This window comes from Nerophis lumbriciformis, linkage group LG14 (assembly GCF_033978685.3).
Source record: "Nerophis lumbriciformis linkage group LG14, RoL_Nlum_v2.1, whole genome shotgun sequence".
Classification (NCBI taxonomy): domain Eukaryota; kingdom Metazoa; phylum Chordata; class Actinopteri; order Syngnathiformes; family Syngnathidae; genus Nerophis; species Nerophis lumbriciformis.
Window position 1 is genome coordinate 20,122,512 of NC_084561.2, and position 24,051 is coordinate 20,146,562.

At 39.2% G+C, this 24,051-nt stretch overlaps 2 protein-coding genes across 2 annotated transcripts in view; both read right to left on the bottom strand.

Moving 5' to 3' along the window:
* Positions 1-24,051, bottom strand: part of rabgap1l (RAB GTPase activating protein 1-like) — a 239,686-nt gene that overhangs the window by 139,564 nt on the left and 76,071 nt on the right. The window lies entirely within an intron of this gene.
* On the bottom strand, positions 605-6,403 carry gpr52 (G protein-coupled receptor 52). The gene has a single exon (XM_061975872.2). It carries the CDS (start codon positions 5,354-5,356, stop codon positions 4,193-4,195), a length of 1,164 nt encoding a protein of 387 aa, XP_061831856.1. The 5' UTR covers positions 5,357-6,403; the 3' UTR covers positions 605-4,192.

Below are 24,051 nucleotides of genomic sequence, written 5' to 3' on the forward strand. Positions count from 1 at the left end.
AAGAATTTGGAGGTAATGCTCCTTTTTCATTGTCCCATTTACTCTCTGTAAAGCATCAGTTCCATTGGCAGCAAAACAGGCCCAGAGCATAATACTACCACCACCATAAATCAGGCGAGACTTAAGGTTTTAGAATGGCCTTCCCAAAGTCCTGACTTAAACATGTGGACAATGCTGAAGAAACAAGTCCATGTCAGAAAACCAACAAATTTGGCTGAACTGCACCAATTTTGTCAAGAGGAGTGGTCAAACATTCAACCAGAAGCTTGCCAGAAGCTTGTGGATGGCTACCAAAAGCGCCCTATTGCAGTGGAACTTGCCAAAGGACATGTAACCAAATATTAACATTGCTGTATGTATACTTTTGACCCAGCAGAATTGGTCACATTTTCAGTAGACCCACAATAAATTGATAAAAGAACCAAACTTCATGAATGTTTTTTGTGACCAACAAGTATGTGCTCCAATCACTCTATCACAAAAAACTAAGAGTTGTAGAAATGATTGGAAACTCAAGACAGCCATGACATTATGTTCTTTACAAGTGTATGTAAACTTTTAACCACGACTGTAGGTACCCTTTAACTGATCCTAAAATTAACACATTTAAAAAGTTAAAAAATTGCAGAAAGGACAAGAGATCAAGGACCATCTCTTTGTATGATTTTACTTTCCTAATCTGCATGCTTCAAAAGATTAACTAAGACCCTACTGTTTAACCAACTTAGGGCCTGATTTGTTAAAGGTTTGCATGTACTCAAACAGGTGCAAACTTCTTAGCACTAAACGTGCGCAAAGTGTATTGCACCTGTTTAATGAGCAGATTAAGGCGTGCAATCCATTTTGCCTCTGTGTCTTAATTATGCAATTCTATATGTTCATCGTCAAAATGCCCACAATACTGGGAGGAGAAGATGCAAATATATCATATAGCACGCACAATGTAATTTATCAACACGCATCACCGTTTCGCAGCAACATCCTTTTAAAATTTCATAACTGAATATTGGGTGACTTAAGGTGCTGATTAAAATTAATTTTATTGATGAGTTTTTTTTTTAAGACATTTGTTTTTCATTTATAATATATAATATTAACATATCTCCTACCTGAAAAAAACTTCTTGAAGTAAGCCTTTTTTTTACGTATTGAGCACAGTAAGTGCAGCTTCTCTCCGAGGGGCGCACCTTCAGTGCCGAAAAAAATGGAGAAAGACTGTGTCTAAAATGACCATAAAAAGTGGTAGATGTCTCCTGCATGTTTGAAAACACAGCAAAGGGTACGGGTACACGCAGCGTCTCCGCATAGTACATGCAAAAACCTGCTTTAAATAAGGCGGTTTGCACCACCTTTAAATTGTAAACCCAGTGTTAATAGATCACACGCAACACGCCCACTAATAGTACATGCAATTTTATAGACTGCACATACTGTTTAGCGCATGGTGTTCGGAACTTAGTAAATCAGGCCCTTAATTCTTACAGTCACAAAAAGATGAACAAAATGACAAAAAGTACTCCAACAAAACAAAGATTCCTAGATGCAAAACAGGTTGTTGCTTTTAAATATGCATCTGTGGTACAGCATCTCTAAAAGTGTACATATACTTGAGTAATACACTGACACTATATCTACATACGTACGTACATTTATCTTAACAAATATGAATCTGAGCAGAGAAATATCACATGTGAAGTTCTTGTTATTGTCACCTTTATTTGGTTGGCAACAACAAAACCGTTGTCAAAATTTCAGAAAATAAAAAAATAGATATTGTGCTATCAATACACGGCCCTCTATAGTCAAAACATCAGAAACCGATTAATTTAACACAATAGGTACATTATACTTTTTTGTACAACAGGTTTGAAACACACCCACTTTACAGTATACAGCATATTGTGTAAAGACTTACATATACAGTAATGTCATTAAACTCATCCATTTTTTTTTACTGCACTTGAAATTAAAACATTTTGTTTTAACAAGTTAGTGTAAAATCCTACCACTTCAGTTAGGTTTTTGGAATACAGACACCGATTTAAATAACTCTACTTTATGCATGTGATGGCCCTCGGAGGTTTAAAACATGAAGCCAACATACAAATTTACATGATTGTTTAAAAATCACGCCAAAACAATAATAAATTCTGCAATTTTTGACCAAATACTGTAAAATTCACTTGGACAATCACGTTAAAAAATGCACATTACATGGTAACAACCATGCTATCAATTTTAGGACTACTGTTGTATTTTTTACCATATCGTTACACAAAGTCAGGCCCCATAAATTGCATCTACTCCACAGTACTAATTCCTGTTAACAGAGCATTCTATCAATAGAACAGATCTCTAGCGTTTGACACAGCTATTCTGTGTTAACCTATTGTTATTTCTTATACTAGCCACATTTTTGGATATAGTGTTGAAGGGAATTCACAGAACCTAGACTACCGTCATTATCTTACAGATACAATGTTGACGTCAGACAGTTTAACCCATTTTGATCAAAAGAAATCACCAGAAAAAAAAAACCTTGACAAGAATTTCACTGTTGGCCTGCAAGGATCATCTAAATAACTGTGGATAACCAGTCTGTTGGCAATAATGTCATAGTTTTGAACAGAGAGTAAAGTTTAGTGGAGACATCGGTGTGTAATTATCCGGCACGATCTGGTCATTCTTAACCAGACTTTAAAAAAAAAAAAAAAACGTTTAAGAGGAAAGTCAAAGTCACTATAATAGCAAGACATTTTACCTGACTGATTTATGCAAGACACCTTAACCAAATAACCAACCCAGCTAAACCAACAGAGAGCATTTAACCGTGAAATAACTTTACGTTTAAATTGTTCTCTGTGTGCTCTTTTGAATAATAAAAAGAACTGTAGCAAAAAAAACTATGACAAAGTATGTCTTTTCTTCCACAAACTCTTCCTTTAGTCATTTGATGACGAATTGCACTAAAGTTTACTTGAAGAGTGGTTAGTCGTAGGTGATGAAACCTACAAGGTAGGAGTCAGGGAATTCAAATTAGTTTGGATTTTAAAAAAACACAGCAACTAGTTACAGCTGTAACAAAGGCCTGCATGGATTTCACTACTTGGCAACAACCAGCTGGTGGTGCTAACAATACCAATGGATGTGCAAAGCAAGGTGGTGGATCATTTTGAAATATTGCTGTGCCATATAGTTTGTCTCTGAGGGACAATTACTACACTGTTCAAATGCCGACATGACCACATTTCTCAAAACTGATACAAACTTCGATGCTGTGTTGTCAAACGTAGTCGTGACAATAAACCAAAATTAAACAAAACAACATGATGTTATTCATCAAATTACCAAGACAGCATTATTAAATGTTTTTTAAAATATTTATAATCATATACAGACAGTAGCATGCTATCAAATATCTTTTTTCCAGTAAATCTTTGTATGATAGTCTCCTCAACAAAACAAGAAGTGAAACATTTTTGCTAATGTCTTTAAGTTAGATGTAGAAAAACATTGAGTTGCAAAAGAGTAAAGAGTAAACATGTTTTTAAAGGGTAATAGGCAGTTATATATAACCCTAATGAAATATAAAAAATGTAATTTGCTGTTTCAATAATTCAATATGATGGGCAAAGGGACAATAAATATACCAAAATAATTTTAAAATAACATTTTACAGCTAAGCTTGTTTTTCTCCCACAGAGAAAACAAATTAAGAATTTCAATAGTAGTTTACTGAAAAAGTTAACAGTCCTAAAAAGTGCAGTAATTGAGGATTACAGTACAACTAGTAATCATTTTCAATTACCCATACAGTATATTAACAGTCTCAGCAGAAAGCATTTTTCACGTTCGCAAACTGCATCATGCATGTCAACAATGTTTAATCAATAGCAATTGACCGTGAAACATGTTTTTCAGCAGACATTTTGTCAGATTATCTTTTTCATTCAACTCCCTCAAAAAATGTTATTCTGGCATTAATGTATTTTTTTTAAATAGGCAGGGGAACCATGGCACCACTGTATTGTAGTTCTAACACATTAACAAGGTGACTATGATTAAAACAACATTTTTAAACAAATAAATAACAATGTTTTCTCAAAATTTAAATCATTGTGGACTGTGTCCATGGGAATAACACAGGTGTCATCACAAAGCAGTATGTCTTAATAACTTAAAACGCATGTATTCAGATGGAGCATGAGTTTGCCCTTTTTCTTGGTTTTGGCTTCCCAAAGTCCCGGTCATCAGCGGCACAGTGGCTGAAAGAGCAAATTGTCTGTGAGAGCCGACGCATGCCTAAGCGGAAGACGCTATTGGACAAGCTGTAGATGACACAGTTGCAAAAACTGTTGCTGATTGCTAACCAAGTGGTGATGAAGGAGAGAGCAGGGCTATCCAGGACATGGGAGCTCTCTAACACAAAGTAGATGATGTAGGGCAGCCAGAGCATATAAAAAACACTGGTGATGCGGAAGAGCACCATCGCGTAACGCCGATCTGGTCCATGTCCTCCCTGCTGCCCATCAGCCCCTCCTTCAACAGTTTCCATCTCTTGGCTAGGAAAACGCGCCCGTCGTTCACTGATCTCCCTGTTGTGCTGCTGGCAAATGCGGAATATGTGATAGTAGGTAAAACAGACCACAAGGGCAGCAGGAGCATACAGTAAGCACACCACAAAGCCTGTAAAGAGGGCAGAAGTGGGCCACGAATGTGCACACCACTCAAAAATATCCCCATGATACCCTGGCTTGCCCCATCCAAAGAAAGAGGGCAAAAAGACAAGGCTAGAGTAAACCCATATGAGGGTGATGCAGCCCCGTAGCCGGCATGGTGTTACCAGTTGGTTATAGGATAGTGGTTTAGTTATAGCCAGATAGCGGTCCACACTGATACAGGCCAAACAAGCCATTGAAACACTTTTGAGAACTGAGATGACATAGCTGAACACCTGACATGTGATGGGTTCCTGGACACTTGCTGGGTAGTGGAGCAAAGACAAGGTGGGTACCAGGCAGCTGAGACCTACCAGAAGGTCAGCATAGGCCATAGTCTGGATGAAGTAGCTGGTGGTGTAGTGATGCAGTAGCGGGGCACAGTGGAACACAAAGATTACAGTCAAGTTACCAGCAATAATGAGCACTGTCAGAAGTACGACGACAGCAGTCTCCAGGATGCAAGCTTCTAAGCTTCCTTTCAGCCCCCATCCTAAGGGACAGGAGTGGTTCGTGGCACCAGAAAAAACATTGCCAAGGCTGCCATTTCCTGCAAGCACTGGGTCCGCCGTTGTATCAGACAAATTCATTGTCTGGGTTTTATCCAAGGTGGTATAACTTGAATGAGGCAAAAGCATGGAAGTTCAAATGGTTTACTCCTCTCTGGGGCCACTGTAGTCAGCTTCACTTAACACAACTTAACAGCTCTCTTTCACGTTGACGAGTCTCAATCAAGGGAACATTGACAGGAGTAAAATCGTCAATCTGCCATCTGCCTTTGAATGAGGCTCTTCCTTTCCACTTGCACAGCATGGTTTGGAAAACATATTCCTTCGATAAAACTGAAGCAGAGTCGATTCATAGATGAAGTGAGCATCCATCCTAAAGGTGAGGTTCCATGCTGCTTTGCTTGGCAGCCCTGTGGTCTTTATCTTCCAGTTTCAAAAGGTTTGCCACCAATAGCCCAGGGAATAAGCTGTTTCAACAAAACCCAGATGAAAGAGTTTGCAAGGGGAAACGCCTGATGAAAAGCTTAATGAATTAAACAGAATGTTTCACATATTCCAAGATCAGAGTCCGTATGTATGCAACATATTGGCATCCATTTCAGATTAAATTTACTCAGCAGAGTTGGTTTATACATTTAATTTCAGAGGAAATTCCCTCTTGGGAGTCTTGTTGCAAAAAAAAAAAAAAAAAAGAAAGAAACCCATTTCTCAATCTCGTCTTCAGTAATATCCAGAACGTGGCTGTACTGGGGTTAGTGTGTTTATAATTCAACGGTAAGCTTCCCTTATTTTAGTGGTCCTCTTGTCAGTGTCTGGAACCCATGTGGGCCTAACTATTGTGAGAGTCAAAACACAGACACGGGCAAAAAAAACAAGGGGATCTCTCCACAGGAGATAATGTCACAGTCCTCTCAACACACACAGGGTTGGGGTGTATTTTCAAGGCATCCATGTGCAGAAACCAACACTTAAAAAAAAAATCGAAAGATCGAAATTACAAATTTTTTTTCTGCAGGCGTGCTCCAAAAATGTAATTTAAAATAAAAGTCAAAAAGAGGAAATACAGCTATCAAAGTTCTGGACTTCTAGTAGAAAAAAAATCCAACAGTCGTAATGGCTGATGAAGGCATAAAATGTCAGACTCCCAGGGAGGCAGGAGAAAGGACTCTCCAGGAGCTATGAGAGGCCAGCTGAATAACTCAGCGCTGCTCCACTCACTTGGACTCCTCGGCAATCCTGTGGCACACACTTGGAGAGAGGTTGTGGGGACAGTCAGCAAACTACTTTTCTCAATCTCATACACTTTACTTGCATTCTGAAGGAAGCACGAGGGGGACTCAATTCCTTTCAATGCTTAAAATTATGTTTAAATGTGGAGGCATTGAGGCATGGGGTCCTGCAGAGCTCTCCGTTAACTCTTCTCTCAGTATGTCTGTCGCTCAGAGAAAGGGGGGAAAAATCACTTGCTGCGCAACCAAAGCGAAATCCGCTATAGCAATATAAATAAAAAGCAGAGTCCCGGTCAGAATTCCACTGTCCTATCCAAAATGTCCGTAACACAGGACAATCCAATTTTTTATGAGTAAATCCTTTAGTGCAGGCATAAAATCAGAAAGGGACCAAAATGATTCTGTCAAAGGCAGCAAGTAAAAAAAAAAAAGACAAAAAAAAAAAAAGGTGACTGCACAGATGGAACTGTGCTAATTCTGTAGCAAGCGAAACAATGGGACGAGTCCCTCAGCCCTGGTGCAGTACGAAGAGATGCTGTGACTGGCTTACACTTCCCTCCCTCTCCTCACAATCTCTCTAGCTCACACACTCAATATCTCCCTCTCTCTCCCTCTCTACCCACACACACTAAGGAACGAACCCTCCCTCTTCCTTGCTCGATCAGCCTCTTTGCTCACTGTTTGACTCCTCTCCTCCCAGCTTCACCTGAGGCTTCAAGCCATTATTCTGTGCATCAGACTACATCTTCTTTTGCAGTGGTATATTGCCATACATTCCTTTGACATATATTAGTAATAGCTCTGTTGTTTAACAGCAAACTCTTGACCTTTTTCTCGGGTTTTCCACTCATTTTTATTACCATTAGATCATGTAAAATAAAATGAGGAGCTGTAAAAATTACATCATACTTTTTGAAATGTTGCCTATCGTTCACAATCATTATGAGAGACAAGAACACGCATGGGGCAGCACGGTGGAACCGGGGTTAGTACGTGTGCCTCACAATACAAAGGTCCTGGGTTCGATCCTGGGCTCGGGACTTTCTGTGGTGAGTTTGCATGGTCTCCCCATGATTGCGTGGGTTCCCGCCGGGTACTCTAAAGACATGCACCTGGGGATAGGTTGATTGGCAACACTAAATTGGCCCTAGTGTGTGAATGTGAGTGTGAATGTTGTCTGTCTGTGTTGGCCCTGCGATGAGGTGGCAACTTGTCCAGGGTGTACCCCGCCTTCCGCCCGGGTGCAGCTGGGATAAGCTCCAACACCCCCCGCGACTCCGAAAGGGACAAGCGGTAGAAAATGGATGGCTGGAAGAACACGCATGTCTTTTTTTGTGTCGGGGATTTTAAAGATGCTAAAAAACACTCTCAAAATGCGGGTAATGGCAGTCACCATTGTTGCCTTCAAAGCCCTCTAAAACAATTCAAAACCCTCCATTAACATTTTATATACATACTGCTAGTATATATATATATATATATTGTATATGTAATATGTACAATATTTACTGTATTTTGGTTGCTTTAATCATTGGCAGAACTAATTCCAAGGCGCATTTATTTCCGTTTCCATAGCAGCACTTATGGCAAAAAATGTGTGTTCTTACTTCTTCTAATCATGGCAGATTCGGTAACAAACAACAACGATGACTATTTTTGGACAAATGAAGATTCACAACCTTATCTTGTTAAATCTGAATTTCTGGAGGATGAACTGCTGCTTCTAGAAGCCAGCATGAAGGAGAGGGTGAAACGTTGGAGCAGACGGAAGCCAAGAGAGTGAGGTTAGGTGAATCGAAGCTGCAAAATGTGGAATTTGAAGCCAAGCTAATTCGACATAAATGGAGTGCTTAATTAAATAAAAAACTTACCCGAACAGCTGGACCAAACAGACAACTGTCCATCGAGTGAGTCACACTTTATATTGATAATGATACACGCAACACATCATGCATGTATCATGACAGACAGCATACCCTTGTGAAAGAGATCTTGATCTCAATGGGTTTTTTATCTGGTTAAAAATACGCTGTCTGGCGAGCTGTGTACAAACAAAACATGAAATGTGGGCTAATACTTTACTGATACTGTAATATGATTGTTCATGTTTTTCAGTCAATGCAGTTTGGTGTCATATCGCAGTGTTGTGCATTACAAACTCAAACGCATTTCGTGCTTCTTATCTCTTGCCATACTTGCCAACCTTGAGACCTCCGATTTCGGGAGGTGGGGGGAGGGGAGGGGGGGGGGGGGGGGGGTCGGGGGTGGGGAGGGGGCGTGGTTGGCGCGGGGGCGTGGTTAAGAGGGGAGGAGTATATTTACAGCTAGAATTCACCAAGTCAAGTTTCAGTGAATTCTAGCTATATATATATTTATTTATTTTATTATATATATATGTGTATATATATATATATATATATATATATATATATATATATATATGTATATGTATATGTATATATAAATAAAAGAAATACTTGAATTTCAGTGTTCATTTATTTACACATATACACGCACATAACACTCATCTACTCATTGTTGAGTTAAGGGTTGAATTGTCCATCCTTGTTCTATTCTCTGTCACTATTTTTCTAACCATGCTGAACACCCTCTCTGATGATGCATTGATGTGTGGCACGCAAAAAAAGTGCTTTCATCAAATGCATTAGAGACTGGAATCTTCCATCTCTCCCTAGCATGGCCCAAAACCGGTCAATCTTTGCTTCCTGAGGAAGATCTTCAGTGCCAAGCACTTGGTAGTCCACTACTTCTTCCCAGAGGCTATCCAGGTCCAATCGCAGCTGCGGCTTGGAACTTACAAGCTGTTATGAGTAGCGTATGTGTGTGTGTGGCCCTTTAATAGGTGAGCATGTGAGGTGAGTGACGTCAGTGAGTGTGTGGGCGAGAGAAGAGAGGGAGCGGTAGCGTCAGTGCGGGCGGGACTAGTTTGTTTTGTGTTGGATTGGCTGTGTGCAAGCAATCAATAAAGCAAGATTTGCAACTAATCGCCGGACTCAGGCAGGAAAGGTGCAACAAAGCGTATTTCTTCATCTTACTCGTCGTCGGCGTCGCCATGGCTGTATCTTCCTCGTTCTTCTGCTTCGTCTCCTTGTTGTGTGCGCAGTTGTGCACTGCACTCTCTAAAAGCCGTATATGTTATTGATGTTATAGATGGCAGTATTGTCCTGTTTAAGAGTGTCACAACATTGCTGTTTACGGCAGACGAACTGCTTTACGGTAGACAAAAAACGTGACTGCTGCTGTTGTGTGTTGTTACCGCGCTGGGAGGACGTTAATGAAACTGCCTAACAATAAACCCACATAAGAAACCAAGAACTCGTCCTCGATCATTCTACAGTTATAATGTGATTGGGCAGGGACACTGTTTTTATCGTGGGAAAGCGGACTCAGGTCCGCATGGAGCTGGAGGGGGCGTGGCCTCCAGCTCCGCCTGAATTTCGGGAGATTTTCGGGAGAAAATTTGTCCCGGGAGGTTTTCGGGAGAGGCGCTGAATTTCGGGAGTCTCCCGGAAAATCCGGGAGGGTTGGCAAGTATGTCTCTTGCTGTCGTTAGCTTTTATAGCTTATACCGTTGCACGCAAATGTGTTAGTACACTAGGAAAAAAACAGTTCCTCAGTGTTCGCTCTTACGATAACAAGATATATAGGTTACGAAATGTAAATTAAGTATTGTTGATGGTTTTTGAATGCATTTTTAAAGTGTTTAGAGGTAGAATTCATTGCTCCCATTAAGCTGGCTTGCTTGCCACCAAGATTTTTACATGTTAGAATGTAAAAAAAAACAAAAAAACTTTTGTCTTCTTGTCTCTCATAAGGTTTGTAAACGATAGGCAGAAAAATAAATAAATACATAAAAATAAAAGTGTTGTTCCCCTTTAAACATGTGCCCACATATGACAGCAGGGATATTCAACTAAATTGTTGGGCCATATTTCCAGAAAGCCAAAGACTGACGGGCCAGACTTTATCATTCAGTATAAGTCTAATGTTTTATCTTCAGGTGAAACAGAACCAGTAAATGCTCTAAAGCAGATATTTGTTTTTGATGCAGTTTTTTTTTCAGAGTTACAGGAGTGTTCTGCTGTTTTTAAGAACCTTCTGCAAAAAAGATAGTCAAAGATCATCTCTACGAAATCACTCTAGTGTTCTTAAGAATCTACTGCAAAAATGTGAGCCTCCCACAAATTTTTCTAACTGAAGTTGAATAGCTCAAATGGACCTAAAATGGAACCTTGGGGGACACCACTACAAATAAAGAAGTTGAACAAACGACTACTAACTGCAACTGAAGTAAACAAGTTACACACCTTAGTTAGTTACATAAATAACATTAATGAAAAAAATTGTCACTCTCAAAAAGTAAAAAAACTTAAAGGGGTGACTTGAGGGACGCCTCAGTTATGTAAATCACTAGTTTGGACCCTGGTATTTTATGTTTGCTAGCAAGGTTAAAATATCAATGCAAGGATCTGCCAATGTGTTTAAAATGGTCCAAGTTCCTCTATACAATAGGAGCACTCTGGTGTTTTTAGGAATTGGCTGCAAAAATGTTTGTCTCCCAAGTTTTGAACAGAACTGAGGGGCCGGTATGGTGTCATTACAGGGCATTCTGTAGTTCAATAGCCCGACAGAATACGCATCCATACTAAAACCTCCCTCTCTATGTAATAATTAGTGATGGGTCAAACGATACTGAAGCATTGATGCATTATGAAACACAAGGAGTGATACTGTGTCCCTCAATACCTTGATGTGTATGACACTTTAAATAAAAATAATACGTTACCGATAAGACTTTTGTGTCATTTGACTGTGAGGCACCAAACTGTGTTTAACAGGAATTGCTTCTTCCGGCCCACGAGTGACAGCTACTACCGAAAAAAGTCGGAGGAGTGGCATGATGTGTTTGATAAATTTCCGTTATTATAATTGATCTAAATGGTACTGAGAAAAATGAAATGTTTCCAAGTGTGACATAATTTTGATCTTATAGCACAGAATAAGGTAAATGTTCTTCTGTTCCTGTTTACTATTTGGCTCATTGCAAATATCATATTCCTTTCTGCATAGCTGTTCAGCAAAATAACTTTTGCAAACTAACATCAAAATGATCGTGTTACATTATATATTGTCCCTCTTCCTCTCTTTAAAGTCACTGATTTCTTTGACCCATCAATAATTGATTCCAAACCATCTACTGCGAATTAAGTGTCGATAACTAACTGATGGACAAACATTGTATAGATTTTGTATGCCCTTTATGTGTCAGCGTTAGCAGGGTAGCGGTTTCTAAGATTAGATTAGCTCTTTCACCTATTTTGTATAATTTGGTCAGTCAGATACAAATGGAACAGCTGTCACGTTGTAAGGAGCTTGTCAATGGAGAGCTCTGCACAGCGCTGTTTACCTTTGTAGGTGGACACTGATGAAAAACATGACCAGAAGGCCACTGTTAATTATTCATTCCGCTACCAAACTGAGCCAGCGGGGCCACTAGGAAACAAAAGGTGGAGGCTGATTTACATTAAGTGCATCTCATAATTCAACCCTGCACAACCCCAGTATCACTCCTACTTTGGACTCTCTTCTACTATAAAGCCTTATAAACATACGGTAAAACATGAGTATTTAGTGTCTTATGTACAATGTTTGATGTCTTTAAGCTTGTCTTATTGAAGAATGCTGATTGTATGTTACTTATGCAGCATAATGATTAATTTCCTGCAAACATGACTAACAGTAAAAGCAAGTTATGATTACTATTAGCACTTGGGAGAAATCCTTAAATCGGTAAGACTATCAGATCAATTATGAATCATATAATGCTAAGAACCCGCATTCTGTGAAGTGGACATTTGTACAAGTCCAATTTTTCACCACATCTGTAACAATGACAAAATAAAATAGACCAAAACAGTGTGTGGCACACTCACTGGCTGTACTGACACAGCAATGATAATGTGTTAATAGTGGTGCCATCTGCTGGATAAAAAAAAAAAAATCACTAAATGTGACTAGCACATACAACTAGAAGAAGCAATTCCTGAAGGAATTGCGTGTGAATGCTCCAATGCTGAAGTTGAACTGAAATGCTGACAGAATGTAGAATGAATGTAAGAATAGTTTGGATGTTGAAGAGCTGACACTGAACTGAAATGCTAATGGAATGTAGGGTGAATGTAGAAATGGTTTGAATGTTCAAGGGTTTGATTTTCCAGGAAAATGGGAATTTGGTTTGGAACTTGGGAAAGTGTTAGTTTGAATGTTCAGGGTGAGTGGAATGTGTTAATTTTGGAATGGTTTGAATAAAATGAAAAATGTGGGAATTGTGCAACTTGGAAAAATGTCCCATTCATTTCAATGGGTACTTCCTGGAAATTTGGGAAAAGCGGGATTTAAAAAAATATATATATTAGGAGCATGAATTATCTGAATGAGCTGAATTGGTTGGTGTTGGAATTGGTCAAATCGGGCAAGAAATGTTGTAGTAAATGGTATTAGAGAATTTTGGGAAAATCTGGAATTTTTTTTTAACTTGGAAAAAAGGTAGTTTGAATTTCCCGAATGGTGGAATGTGTTAAAGGTGGAATGGTTTGAAGAATGTGGGAATCGTGGGAGTTTGAAGAATGTCACATTAATTTCAATGGGAATTTCAGAAAAAATGTCGGGAAAAGCAGGAATTATTTTGAAAATGGTAAAAAAACTTGAATGATCCGAAAGAGTTGAAAAGGTTGGTGTTGAAATTTTTCAAATCGGTGGAGAAATGTTGACTTGAATTGAGAAATGGTATTACAGAATTCTTGGAATTTTGGGAAAACCAGGAATTTTTCCTGTTCAAAAAACAACTTAGTTTTTTGTCCTGATTAAGAGTAATGTTTCGACGGTGGAACGGTTGAAATGCGTTGACAAATGTGGAAGGAGTAGTCGCCAGAAAAAGGATGGACATAGAGCTTTGGAAAAGCAGGAATTCTGGAAAATCCAGGAATTTTTTTGAACTTGGAAAAAGAATTTTGAATTTCCAGAATGGTGTAATGTGTTGAAGGTGGAATGGTTTGAATCGGTTGAAAAATTTGGAAAAGGTGGAAGTTTGAAAAATGGCCAATTCATTTTGAATGGGAAAAATGTCCCGGAAAAGCTGGAATTCTGGGAAATCTGGGAATTTTTACAATCTGTCAAGGGAAAGCCCGCGATTCCCGAATAGGCTGAACAGTTTGAAGTTGGAACGGTTTGAGTCGGGTGAAAAATGTGGAAGGTAGAGAGTGCCAAAATCTGGAGAAGAAGAATAATAAGTTGAAGTTGAATAATAAGAATAGATGAATTTTGGTGTAGAAAACCATATGTGTCAACGCTTTGGAGCATTCACACAATTAATAGCAAATATAATAACTTTCCAGATGAATAGGTAAGCAGAAAACAATATAAAATGTGCAACTTGGTTAATGAGCCAAATAGTAACAGGAAAAAATGTTTATCATAGTAACGGGAAAAACAATGTCAAAAAAAAGACACTTTTGATAAAGTTTGGATATTTCACAGTGAAACGACACAGTAGCTGTAACATGTTTTTTTTCTTAAAGAGATACACACATTGAGGTATTGTGGGAAACGGTATCACTTCTTGTGTTTCATAATCCATCGATGCTCCAGTATCATTTGACCCACAATCACAGGTGATGAATGTTAAAATTATCAATGCATTAGACCAGGCCTGGTTATCGGTTAATTATTTCTTCAGTTTAAGAGCATGATGTAGACAAAAAGCTCTAAGTCTGCATAAAGCCATTTTTGATCAATTATTGCATATTGTTTCTGATGTGTGGCACCTTGAGACAATAAAATGTTGATTGACCAAAATCAACATGTCTTTCTTCATTCATTATTTTCCCAGGTTTATGTATTTTTATGTATAATTTAAAAATCGCAAATTGAATCGCAATTTTGGAGATAAAAATCGCAATTAGGTTCCATCCATCTATCTATTTTTCACCGCTTGTCCCTTTCGGGGTCGTGGGTGGAGCTGGAGCCTAACTCAGCTGCATTCAGGCGGAAGGCAGAGTACACCCTGGACAAGTCACCACCTCATCGCAGGACCAACAGATAGACAGACAACATTCACACTCAAATTCACACACTAGGGACCATTTAGTGTTGCCAATCAACCTATCCCCAGGTGCATGTCTTTGCAGTGGGAGGAAGCTGGAGTACCGAGACAGAACCCACGCAGTCACGGGGAGAACATGCAAACTCCACACAGAAAGATCCCGAGCCCGGGGATCGAACCCAGAACCTTCGTATTGTGAGGCACAGGTACTAACCCCTGCTTCCTGCAATAACGTTTTTTCTCAAAATCGTGCAGGCTTAGTAAACAATTTGTGTCAAGTTTGCTCTCAAAATGGCAGGGGAAAAATGCACAGCAAACCGTTTTTTGGACAAAGTAGGAGAGTTTATATTTTTTGTTGAATGTACTATAATGGCAAGACATTCTGTCTTATATATCAGGCGTCATTAGCACATTTTAAAGCTTCAAATCTTCAGCGCCTTGAACTTGGTTAGTTTATGTGAGACAGTGCACACAATGGCTGGCCTTTGGTCTTAGTAGTGTAGGAGTCCATTTCTGTCATTATCATGTTGGTGTGTGAAACTTACAATAAATCTGGCTTACCAAAATGTGTGTGTGTGCGTGCGTGTGTGTATGTGTGTGTGTATGTGTGTGTGTGTGTGTGTGTGTGTGGAAGGGAGGGGTGATACTCATGTGTGCCTATGTGTATGATGTGGCTCTTTGCAATAACATTAAAAAAAAATGTATGCATTAGACATTTTTTTATTGTACGCCAAAAACAATTAAACAATTGCATGCCACTACTCCAGCTCAATGGTACAATGTATGCTGCGTACTGTATATAGTGTACATGGCGTGGACTCGGTGAGAAAGAGCTTAAGGTCAAAGACAAGCTGCATGCTGAAATCACCATCGATCATTTTCCGTTTAATCTCACACCACATGGTGGTGAAGACCTGCCTGACCACCCAGGCTGAGATATTTGTATTCATTATTCTTCCACTCGTGCTGTCCTTGCTGCAAGTAGGTCATGATGCATCTCTTATTAATATGTAAAGGTTAGATGTAAATATTTCATAGGAGACAACAGAAAAAAAGATGGGTATTTGTTTTGTCTGTTAAAGGCTCCAAATTCAGGTTCTACAACAGTTAGAAAGACATTTGTCTTTTGTACGTGTGAGGCTGTAGCATGTTAATAGCTCTACCACAGCCACGGCAGCCTTAATGCAAGGGCTTACCTGGGCTGAAGCACAGGGCCCCCCGATTTTGATAGTGGAATGCGATGATTGGTGTTCCTAGCTGTCAATCACAGAAGTGAAGTGAATTATATTTATATAGCGCTTTTCTCTAGTGACTCAAAGCGCTTTAACATAGTGAAACCCAATATCTAAGTTATATTTAAACCAGTGTGGGTGGCACTGGGAGCAGGTGGGTAAAGTGTCTTACCCAAGGACACAACGGCAGGGACTAGGATGGCGGAAGCAGGGATCGAACCTGGAACCCTCAAGTTGCTGGCACAGCCACTCTACCAACCAAGCTATACCGACCGAGTTGTCAGTTTTGTCGAGCCGATTGTGAATAACAAAACGGCTGTATTGTTTTTTCTTACTGGTCCGAGTGGAGCGCCCGTGTGAAAGGCCAGAGCTATACTCCTGAGCTAAAAACACAAGCAGTCTCCCGGAAGTAATGAGCGTATTTATTTTAAAAAGGGATTATATTTTTGCATTGTTGACATTCTCCAAAGACATGGATAGGTTGATTGGCAACACTAAATTGGCCCTAGTGTGTGAATGTGAGTGTGAATGTTGTCTGTCTATCTGTGTTGGCCCTGTGATAAGGTGGTGACTTGTCCAGTGTATACCCCACCTTACGCCTGAATGCAGTTGAGATAGGCTCCAGCACCCCCCGCGACCCCAAAAGGGACAAGCGGTAGAAAAATGGATAGACATTCTGTTGGATAAAATCATGATTTTTTTGTAAGGTGTGTTTTCGGGGGTGTGGGGGCGGGTCCCCCAAATCCCCCTTAGGTTAAGGCAGCCCTGCACGTAGCGTATGGGTTGCGCAATATGGACGATATATACGATGTCAATTATATAAATTTGGCCAACAATAGAGCTTTTGATTCTATCGTTATATCTTGATAATGCACATTCTAGCTGTGTCTAGCAAATTTGACAGCACCAAGAGAACCAACACGTCCTGAATGCAAAGTAACATTTTCGTGAGCGGCTAGATTCAAGATTGTTTATTGTCACATGCACAGTTAAACAGACAGTTTGCCGTACAATGAAAATCTTGCTAGTCCACCCTTCAACAAGTCACATGGTACTTAGCTAAAAATAAAAAATAAAAATAAAAATGTATATACAAGGCACAGTAAGTAACATAACATTATTGCACATTCTAATTGACAGTCAACAGTATAAATATGGAGGTGACATTTGGTCACAGCAGCAGTTAAAGTGTCTTTAGTGATCAAAGGTGAAAAGTGTCTACAGTGATGGTTCACAGTTCGGGGGTGGTCATGGTAGGTGTCTTTTGTTCAAAAAGACAAAAGTAAGACGACACCACATATAGTATCAGGGTAAGGTCGATACTAGTGGTTGGATTAATATAATATATTTTTATTACCAAAACCATCTTTTGTCATTTCTGTTATAGTTTACAAACTCAGGTAACCAGTCCATGGACATTGGAGGACTTTAAGGACAAAAAACAAAGGATTTAAATCAGAGCCAATATTTTTTATATTGTTTCACAGTCATCTTGTATTTTTGTATGATTAGAAATGTGATCAAAATTTAATAATCCAATGATCTTAAAAATATGAAGTATCAGCATTGGTATGAAAAATATTGCTAGCTAGAGATGTCCGATAATATCGGCCGATAAATGCTTTAAAATGTAATATCGGAAATTATCGGTATCGGTTTCAAAAAGCAACATTTTTAAAACGCTGCTGTACATAGTGGTACACGGATGTGGGGAGGAGTACAGAGCGACAATAAACCTTAAAGGCACTGCCTTTGCGTGCCGGTCCAATCATATAATACCTACGGCTTTTCACACACACAAATGAATGCAAGCATACTTGGTCAACAGCCATACAGGTCCCACTGAGGGTGGCCGGATAAACAACTTTAACACTGTTACAAATACGCGCCACACTGTGAACCCACACCAAACAAGAATGACAAACACATTTCGGGAGAACATCCGCACCGTAACACTACATAAACACAACAGAACAAATACCCAGAACACCTTGCAGCACTAACTCTTCCGGGACGCTACAAAATAAGCCCCCTCTACCCCCTCCCCACCTCAACCTCCTCATGCTCTCTCAGGGAGAGCATGTCCCAAATTCCAAGCTGCTGTTTTGAGGCAGGTTAAAAAAAATAATGCACTTTGTGACTTCAATAATAAATATGGCAGTGCCATGTTGGCACTTTTTCCATAACTTGAGTTGATTTATTTTGGAAAACCTTGTTACATTGTTTAATGCATCCAATGGGGCATCACAACAAAATTAGGCATAATAATGTGTTAATTCCACGACTGTATATATCGGTATCGGTTGATATCGGAATCGGTAATTAAGAGTTGGCCAATATCGTAATATCAGATATCGGCAAAAAGGCCATTATCGGGCGTCTCTATTGCTAACAATACTTGGTATTGGATCGATACACAAATGTGTAGTTTTGCGCAAAACTTAAGTATTGAAAAAACAGAAGAATAAGTTCTTAATACATTTTAACAGAAATGTAGCTAGAACCATGTGACAACATAAGTAACCAGCTATTAACAGTAACTAGCAAGCAGACAATAATAATTTTGATAATATTACTACCGGAAATGATTACATTTTTTCAATACAATTTATTTGTTTATTGTGAACATGTCAAAACTTCACAAGCACACATTTTTCTCAAGTGATCAACCGTCCGAAAGGAGTGGGAAGAAGCACACCTTGTCCGGTCCCAGGTCGGTGCCGTAAGCAGCAAAAATAAAAAAAGAAAGAACCAACTAAAGCCCACAAGAGCAAGCACATTGCAGGCTAGGAAAAACTCCCCAATGGGAAGAAACCCAGGACAGAATCTAGGCTCTGTGGGGTGGCTGTCTGTCTCGACCAGGTGTGTGTAGAGAGAGGTATACTGAATAGAGTAGCCAGAAATAAGAAGTGACAAATAATTCAAAATGAGTAAATTAGTATGGAGCAGAATTTATTCATATTCTACCCCAGTCCGACAATGAGTACATGATACTAAAATCAATCACTTTATTTCAACAGTTCTTTTATATACTTTGTGAACACCATCTGCTTTTCTAACTGGCTCATATTAGTATACTGTTATTTAGTCAATCCATTCCATAGTTGAATCCCACATACAGATAAATATTAAATAAATTCGATCAAAATTCCACTTGCAATGTGGCATATGGGAGGCGTTCAGTTAAAGTTAAAGAGTTAAAGTACCAATGATTGTCACACACATACGAGGTGTGGCGAAATTCTGCATTTGACCCATCACCCTTGATCACCCCCTGGGAGGTGAGGGGAGCAGTGGGCAGCAGCGGTGGCTGCGCCCGGGAATCATTTTTGGTGATTTAACCCCCAATTCCAACCCTTGATGCTGAGTGCCAAGCAGGGAGGTAACGGGTCCCATTTTTATATTCTTTGGTATGACTCGGCCGGGGTTCGAACTCACAACCTACCGATCTCAGGACGGACACTCTAACCACTTGGCCACTGAGTAGGTAGTTCTGCCTATAGAGCCCCTAAAAAACACTTCCATTAGGGTTTTCTATACATGATGTGAGTATATATGTAATGTAGTAATGAGCACATTTGTAATAACATTTAATATTTACATATTTTAATCATTTTAAGCATACGCTGTGCTATAATTTCAAAAACGCATCACGTTTGCTTTTTTTTCCTCTTATCAAGGATTTCTGCTCACTGCAGACTTTATGAGAGCCAACAAACATAATAAAACATCACTTACAGTACAAAGTCTGCGGTCATTAGGAATGCCGACTGCTAAGATGTTCATATATTCCTATTTAGATAAAAAATGTTTCATAATGCTCACGAGGAAACGGGGTGGGGGTGTGGGGGGAACAAGCACTTTTCGTGCCGTTTTCGCCAGTTCCAGGTCTAAATTGGCTAACAAAGTATCCCAGCTTGTCGGATTACCTACTCAGATGTCTCATGTCCAGGTGAGATGCATGATTTATGATCTAAAATAAATTTACAGGGAGCAAGGAAGCCAGGAAACAGCAGACCCCTCGATGATCTAAACTTAGGGAAACACGGAAGTGATTATGTCGCCGCTATAAAAAGTTTGTCTGCATTAGCACTTATAATAACAATATCACTAATACTTGGTTAATATTCAAGTCACAAAATGTAAATGGAGTATTGTTAGCACTTTTGGTTATTTATAGGATTGTATGGGTGGAATAGCGGAGCTCCCATTGGCTTTGCTGTAAGATTACTTTTATTTATGTTATTTACTATTTTGAATGCATCCAAAAAAAATCCATCCATTGTCATAATGATTGTGAATGAGACGCAACGTTCCAAAAAAAGTGCAATAATTATTTTCGCTGTGTGTAATTTTTTGTAAGATGTATTAATTTATTTTTTCCTCTCTCTACAGTTCTCATTGTATATTGTGAAGACCGGAAGATTATCAGTGCAATATGATGATTGAGTGCAATGATGCAAAATGTTATCGCATACGCCAGCAGCCAAATTAGTAGCATTTCCAACCCGTTTTCAAACGCTTCTATTATCACACAAAATGCATGGTGGTCGTTGTACTGTGTATGTACCATCACTGCATGTTTTTGTTAAATTTTATTTCACTTAATATGAGCTTCGAGGAGGAGACAGCTTCCCCCAGTCTGTGTGGCTACAGTCTGTACTAAGAAAGGCACACAGAAATGTTGTGATTGGAGAAAATGCTGTAGGCTGGATCTCCCTAATCCTTGCTGTCATATCAGTGTCAGGATGGCTAGGAGGCTATGCTAACACACGCACGCACGCGCACGCACGCACGCACGCACGCACGCACGCACGCACGCACGCACGCACGCACGCACGCACGCACACACACACACACACACACACACACACACACACACACACACACACACACACACACACACACACACACACACACACACACACACACACACACACACACACACACACACACACACACACACACACACACACACACACACACACACACACACACACACACACACACACACACACACACACACACACACAAGGTAGGAGCAGTCACTACAATATGTCAGCAATTATGACTATAACAGAAATAACAGTGCTATGAAATACCCGACTACACGCAAGTAATAACCTAGATGTACATTTTTGTTACTTGCCACTTGTCTCTATTTGACAGTTTGTGTACAAAAATGTATCGGATTTGTTATTTGTTAAATTGTGAGGGAAGAGAAGGGTGTCCTTTTATAGGGCCTGCTGGGTTCATGCAATGGATATGTGAATTGGAGCTGGAGGGCTACATTATGGAGACACACACAGAGATGGAGGGGGTTGTGAATAGACCCATGCTGTAAAAAAGGAAAGGGTGGCAGTGGTGTGGATCGGCTGTGTGGCAACCATGTAGTGCAGCTGGCCCCAACACACATGGAAGAGCTGGAAGCACGAGTGTTCTTCTCTTTAAAAAGGCTTTGATTGATAAAACAAAAAGAGCCCATACTGATAAGCGAGTGGATTTTAGACATGTATAGATTCAAAAATATACTTGTTTTGAACTGGATGGTGGAATTATATTTATAAGTATACATAACTAAGAGAGAAAATAAGTTAGTTTTCATACTACTTTATTCAGTTCTACTGTACTATATTATATTTCAATTGCCAGGATCTATTGAAATTGTAATTTCGCAGTTTATGAGCATGAATGTCTCTTTTCTCTTGCAAATGACACTGCTAATGACCCGTTGCACATGTACCGTCTGATTTCTTCCTAGAATATAACGGGGCATTGGGACTTGTGTCTTGTATTTTCTTCTTTAAAAACAAAATACAGTCTGTCTATCAACACAGTCAGTGAGGAATTGATAAAATCATTAGGTGCGGCAAAAAGAATCGACATACATACAATAAGTAGACCCTTGTGAATGTTGAGATGCTGCAATTATGCCACTTCATTCACATTCAACAAACACCCGCAAAATATGCATGACATTCCAACTTAGTCCAATCCCTGCATAAGTAATATTATATCAGATTGTATTTTTTTTTACCCTTTGCATTCATATTTCGCAGTGTTTGTTGCATTTTGCTTGATTGTAAAAGATGTTGATCAAAGAAGTTGTCTAAGATGTAAAAGATGAGCGATGTTCATATGTTGTTTATGTTCAGTGTTTTATTGTTCATAGTTAATATTGTAAATCCCCACATTCTTTATTTTCATTGCATTCTGGGTGTCTCATTCCGTTAAAAAATTTAAAATTTAGGGGCACAATGGTATTGTATTTTGATTTCAAAGTCTTCACAGTAATGCCATGATGCGTGATGGTATCAAACAAAACCTTGGGGTGTAGTTTTTTTCTGTCTCTTTGGCGTTGGCTGGGTCTGAAAATAAACTACATCTCCCAGAGTCCTCTGCGCAGCGCAGGCCGCAAGGTGTGTGTGGGGCAGGGCCGTGGGGAGGAGGAAAGGGGGGGGGGGGGGGGGGCGTGGAACGCCGTAAGCAGGAAGTAAAGTGTGTTCGTAAGATGAATGGAATAGTTTTTTGGACATTTCATGAAAATGTCATCAAAATCAATCCATAACTTTTTGAGTTATGTTCCTAACAAACACAAACATATCCTGGCGAAAACATAACTTATTTGGCAGAGCTAAGTTTTTTTATATATTTTCTTGAAATAGTGGATGTACCTGCACAATTCAATGCTCTTAAAATACATGTTTGTAGTAATAAATATAATTAGAACATTTTAGCATTATATTTGTGTTTGATTACACTTCATTTTAAACACTTTCTTTTGGATATATACCACAATAATATTGTACCATGGCCTTAACACCGTGATAATATTTTACCGTGAGATTTTGATACCACTACATCCCTACCCTACCATATTCCATACGGTGTTAGCAAAACAAAACAAAAAACATCTACTGTCATAAACAAGGATGCCGGGGCTAGGACGAAAGACTAATCAGCGTGAGGGGTCGTGGCAAGGAGGTCTTCATTTGCATCTAAAAACTCCGCCTCTCAAAACCAACTGTTTTTGAAGGAAGCCAAAAAGTGCCATTAAGATAGGTCTTCACAGCAAAATGTTGAACAAAGAACCATCTTTACATGTTATATTATATAATTAAAGTGTTTTAAAAATGGGGAAAAATTGTTTTTATATATATATATATATATATATATATATATACTATAACTAAACAAAAAGTGCTATTGGCTCGCATTTAAATCATGAGTTTTGTCCTCAAAGTCCTCCTGTATCCAGAGACTTTGTGAGTTTGTAAACCATAACAAAAACAACCCAAAAAAAATGTTGTAATAAGAACAAGAAAAATATCAATCCCCATTTGTATTGATACTATAATAAGTATTGATAGCATCGACATATGGATCAATCCTCTCTGCTTTACATTGACGCTTTAGTGGTTAGCTTGTTGTGTCGGACTGCTCGGTGTGTGCATGTAGCATGCTTAGCCCTTCCTTTTCCTCTCATTCTCCAGTGATAATGTAGTTGAAATAAACTTTGTTTTTTCCCCGGCATTGTTGTGAGGATTAGTATCTTAAAAACGTATTCCCACTGTTGATAGACGACATGTTCACAGCTTGCTCTCAAGTTCGAGCCGGTGTTCTGGCAAGACATAAACCCTTGGAATTCACGCATGCAACATCTGTATGTGTGTAACAAGGAATATGGAAATACGTTTCCCTGAGTGTGCATCCCTTCTGAATGAAACTTTCACGTTACGACACATTGGGACACAGCTGTGGTAAAGACCAGACAAACGAGGCAGCTGTTCAGCCGATTAATCAGTAAGTTCAAAAAGGCAAATATGAGCCCCGATGTGATCCCATGATCGGGATCAGAACATCTCTAGTTGGAATACAAACATCATTTTCATTTGTATTTATTTATTTTATTTTTATTTTAGCTAAGTACCGTGTGACTTGTTGAAGGGTGGACTAGCAAAGTAAGATTTTCATTGTACGGCAAACTGTCTGTTTAACTGTGAATATGACAATAAACAATCTTGAATCTTGAAAATGTTTTCTGGTATTTTCTGAAATGGATCCTTGAGGAACACCACTGGTATAACTAAAGAAAATAAAGAAATGACTACTGACTGCATCTGAAGTAAGCAAGCTACAGCAACACTTTAGTTACATAAATCACATTGGAAAAAAATGTATAACTGCCAAAAAGGAGATAACTTTAAAAGGGTGCCTTGAGGAACGCCTCAGTTATGTAAT

Excerpts from the sequence above, each read along its gene's own strand:
- gpr52 (XM_061975872.2), bottom strand. The coding sequence starts at position 5,356 with ATGCTTTTGCCTCATTCAAGTTATACCACCTTGGATAAAACCCAGACA.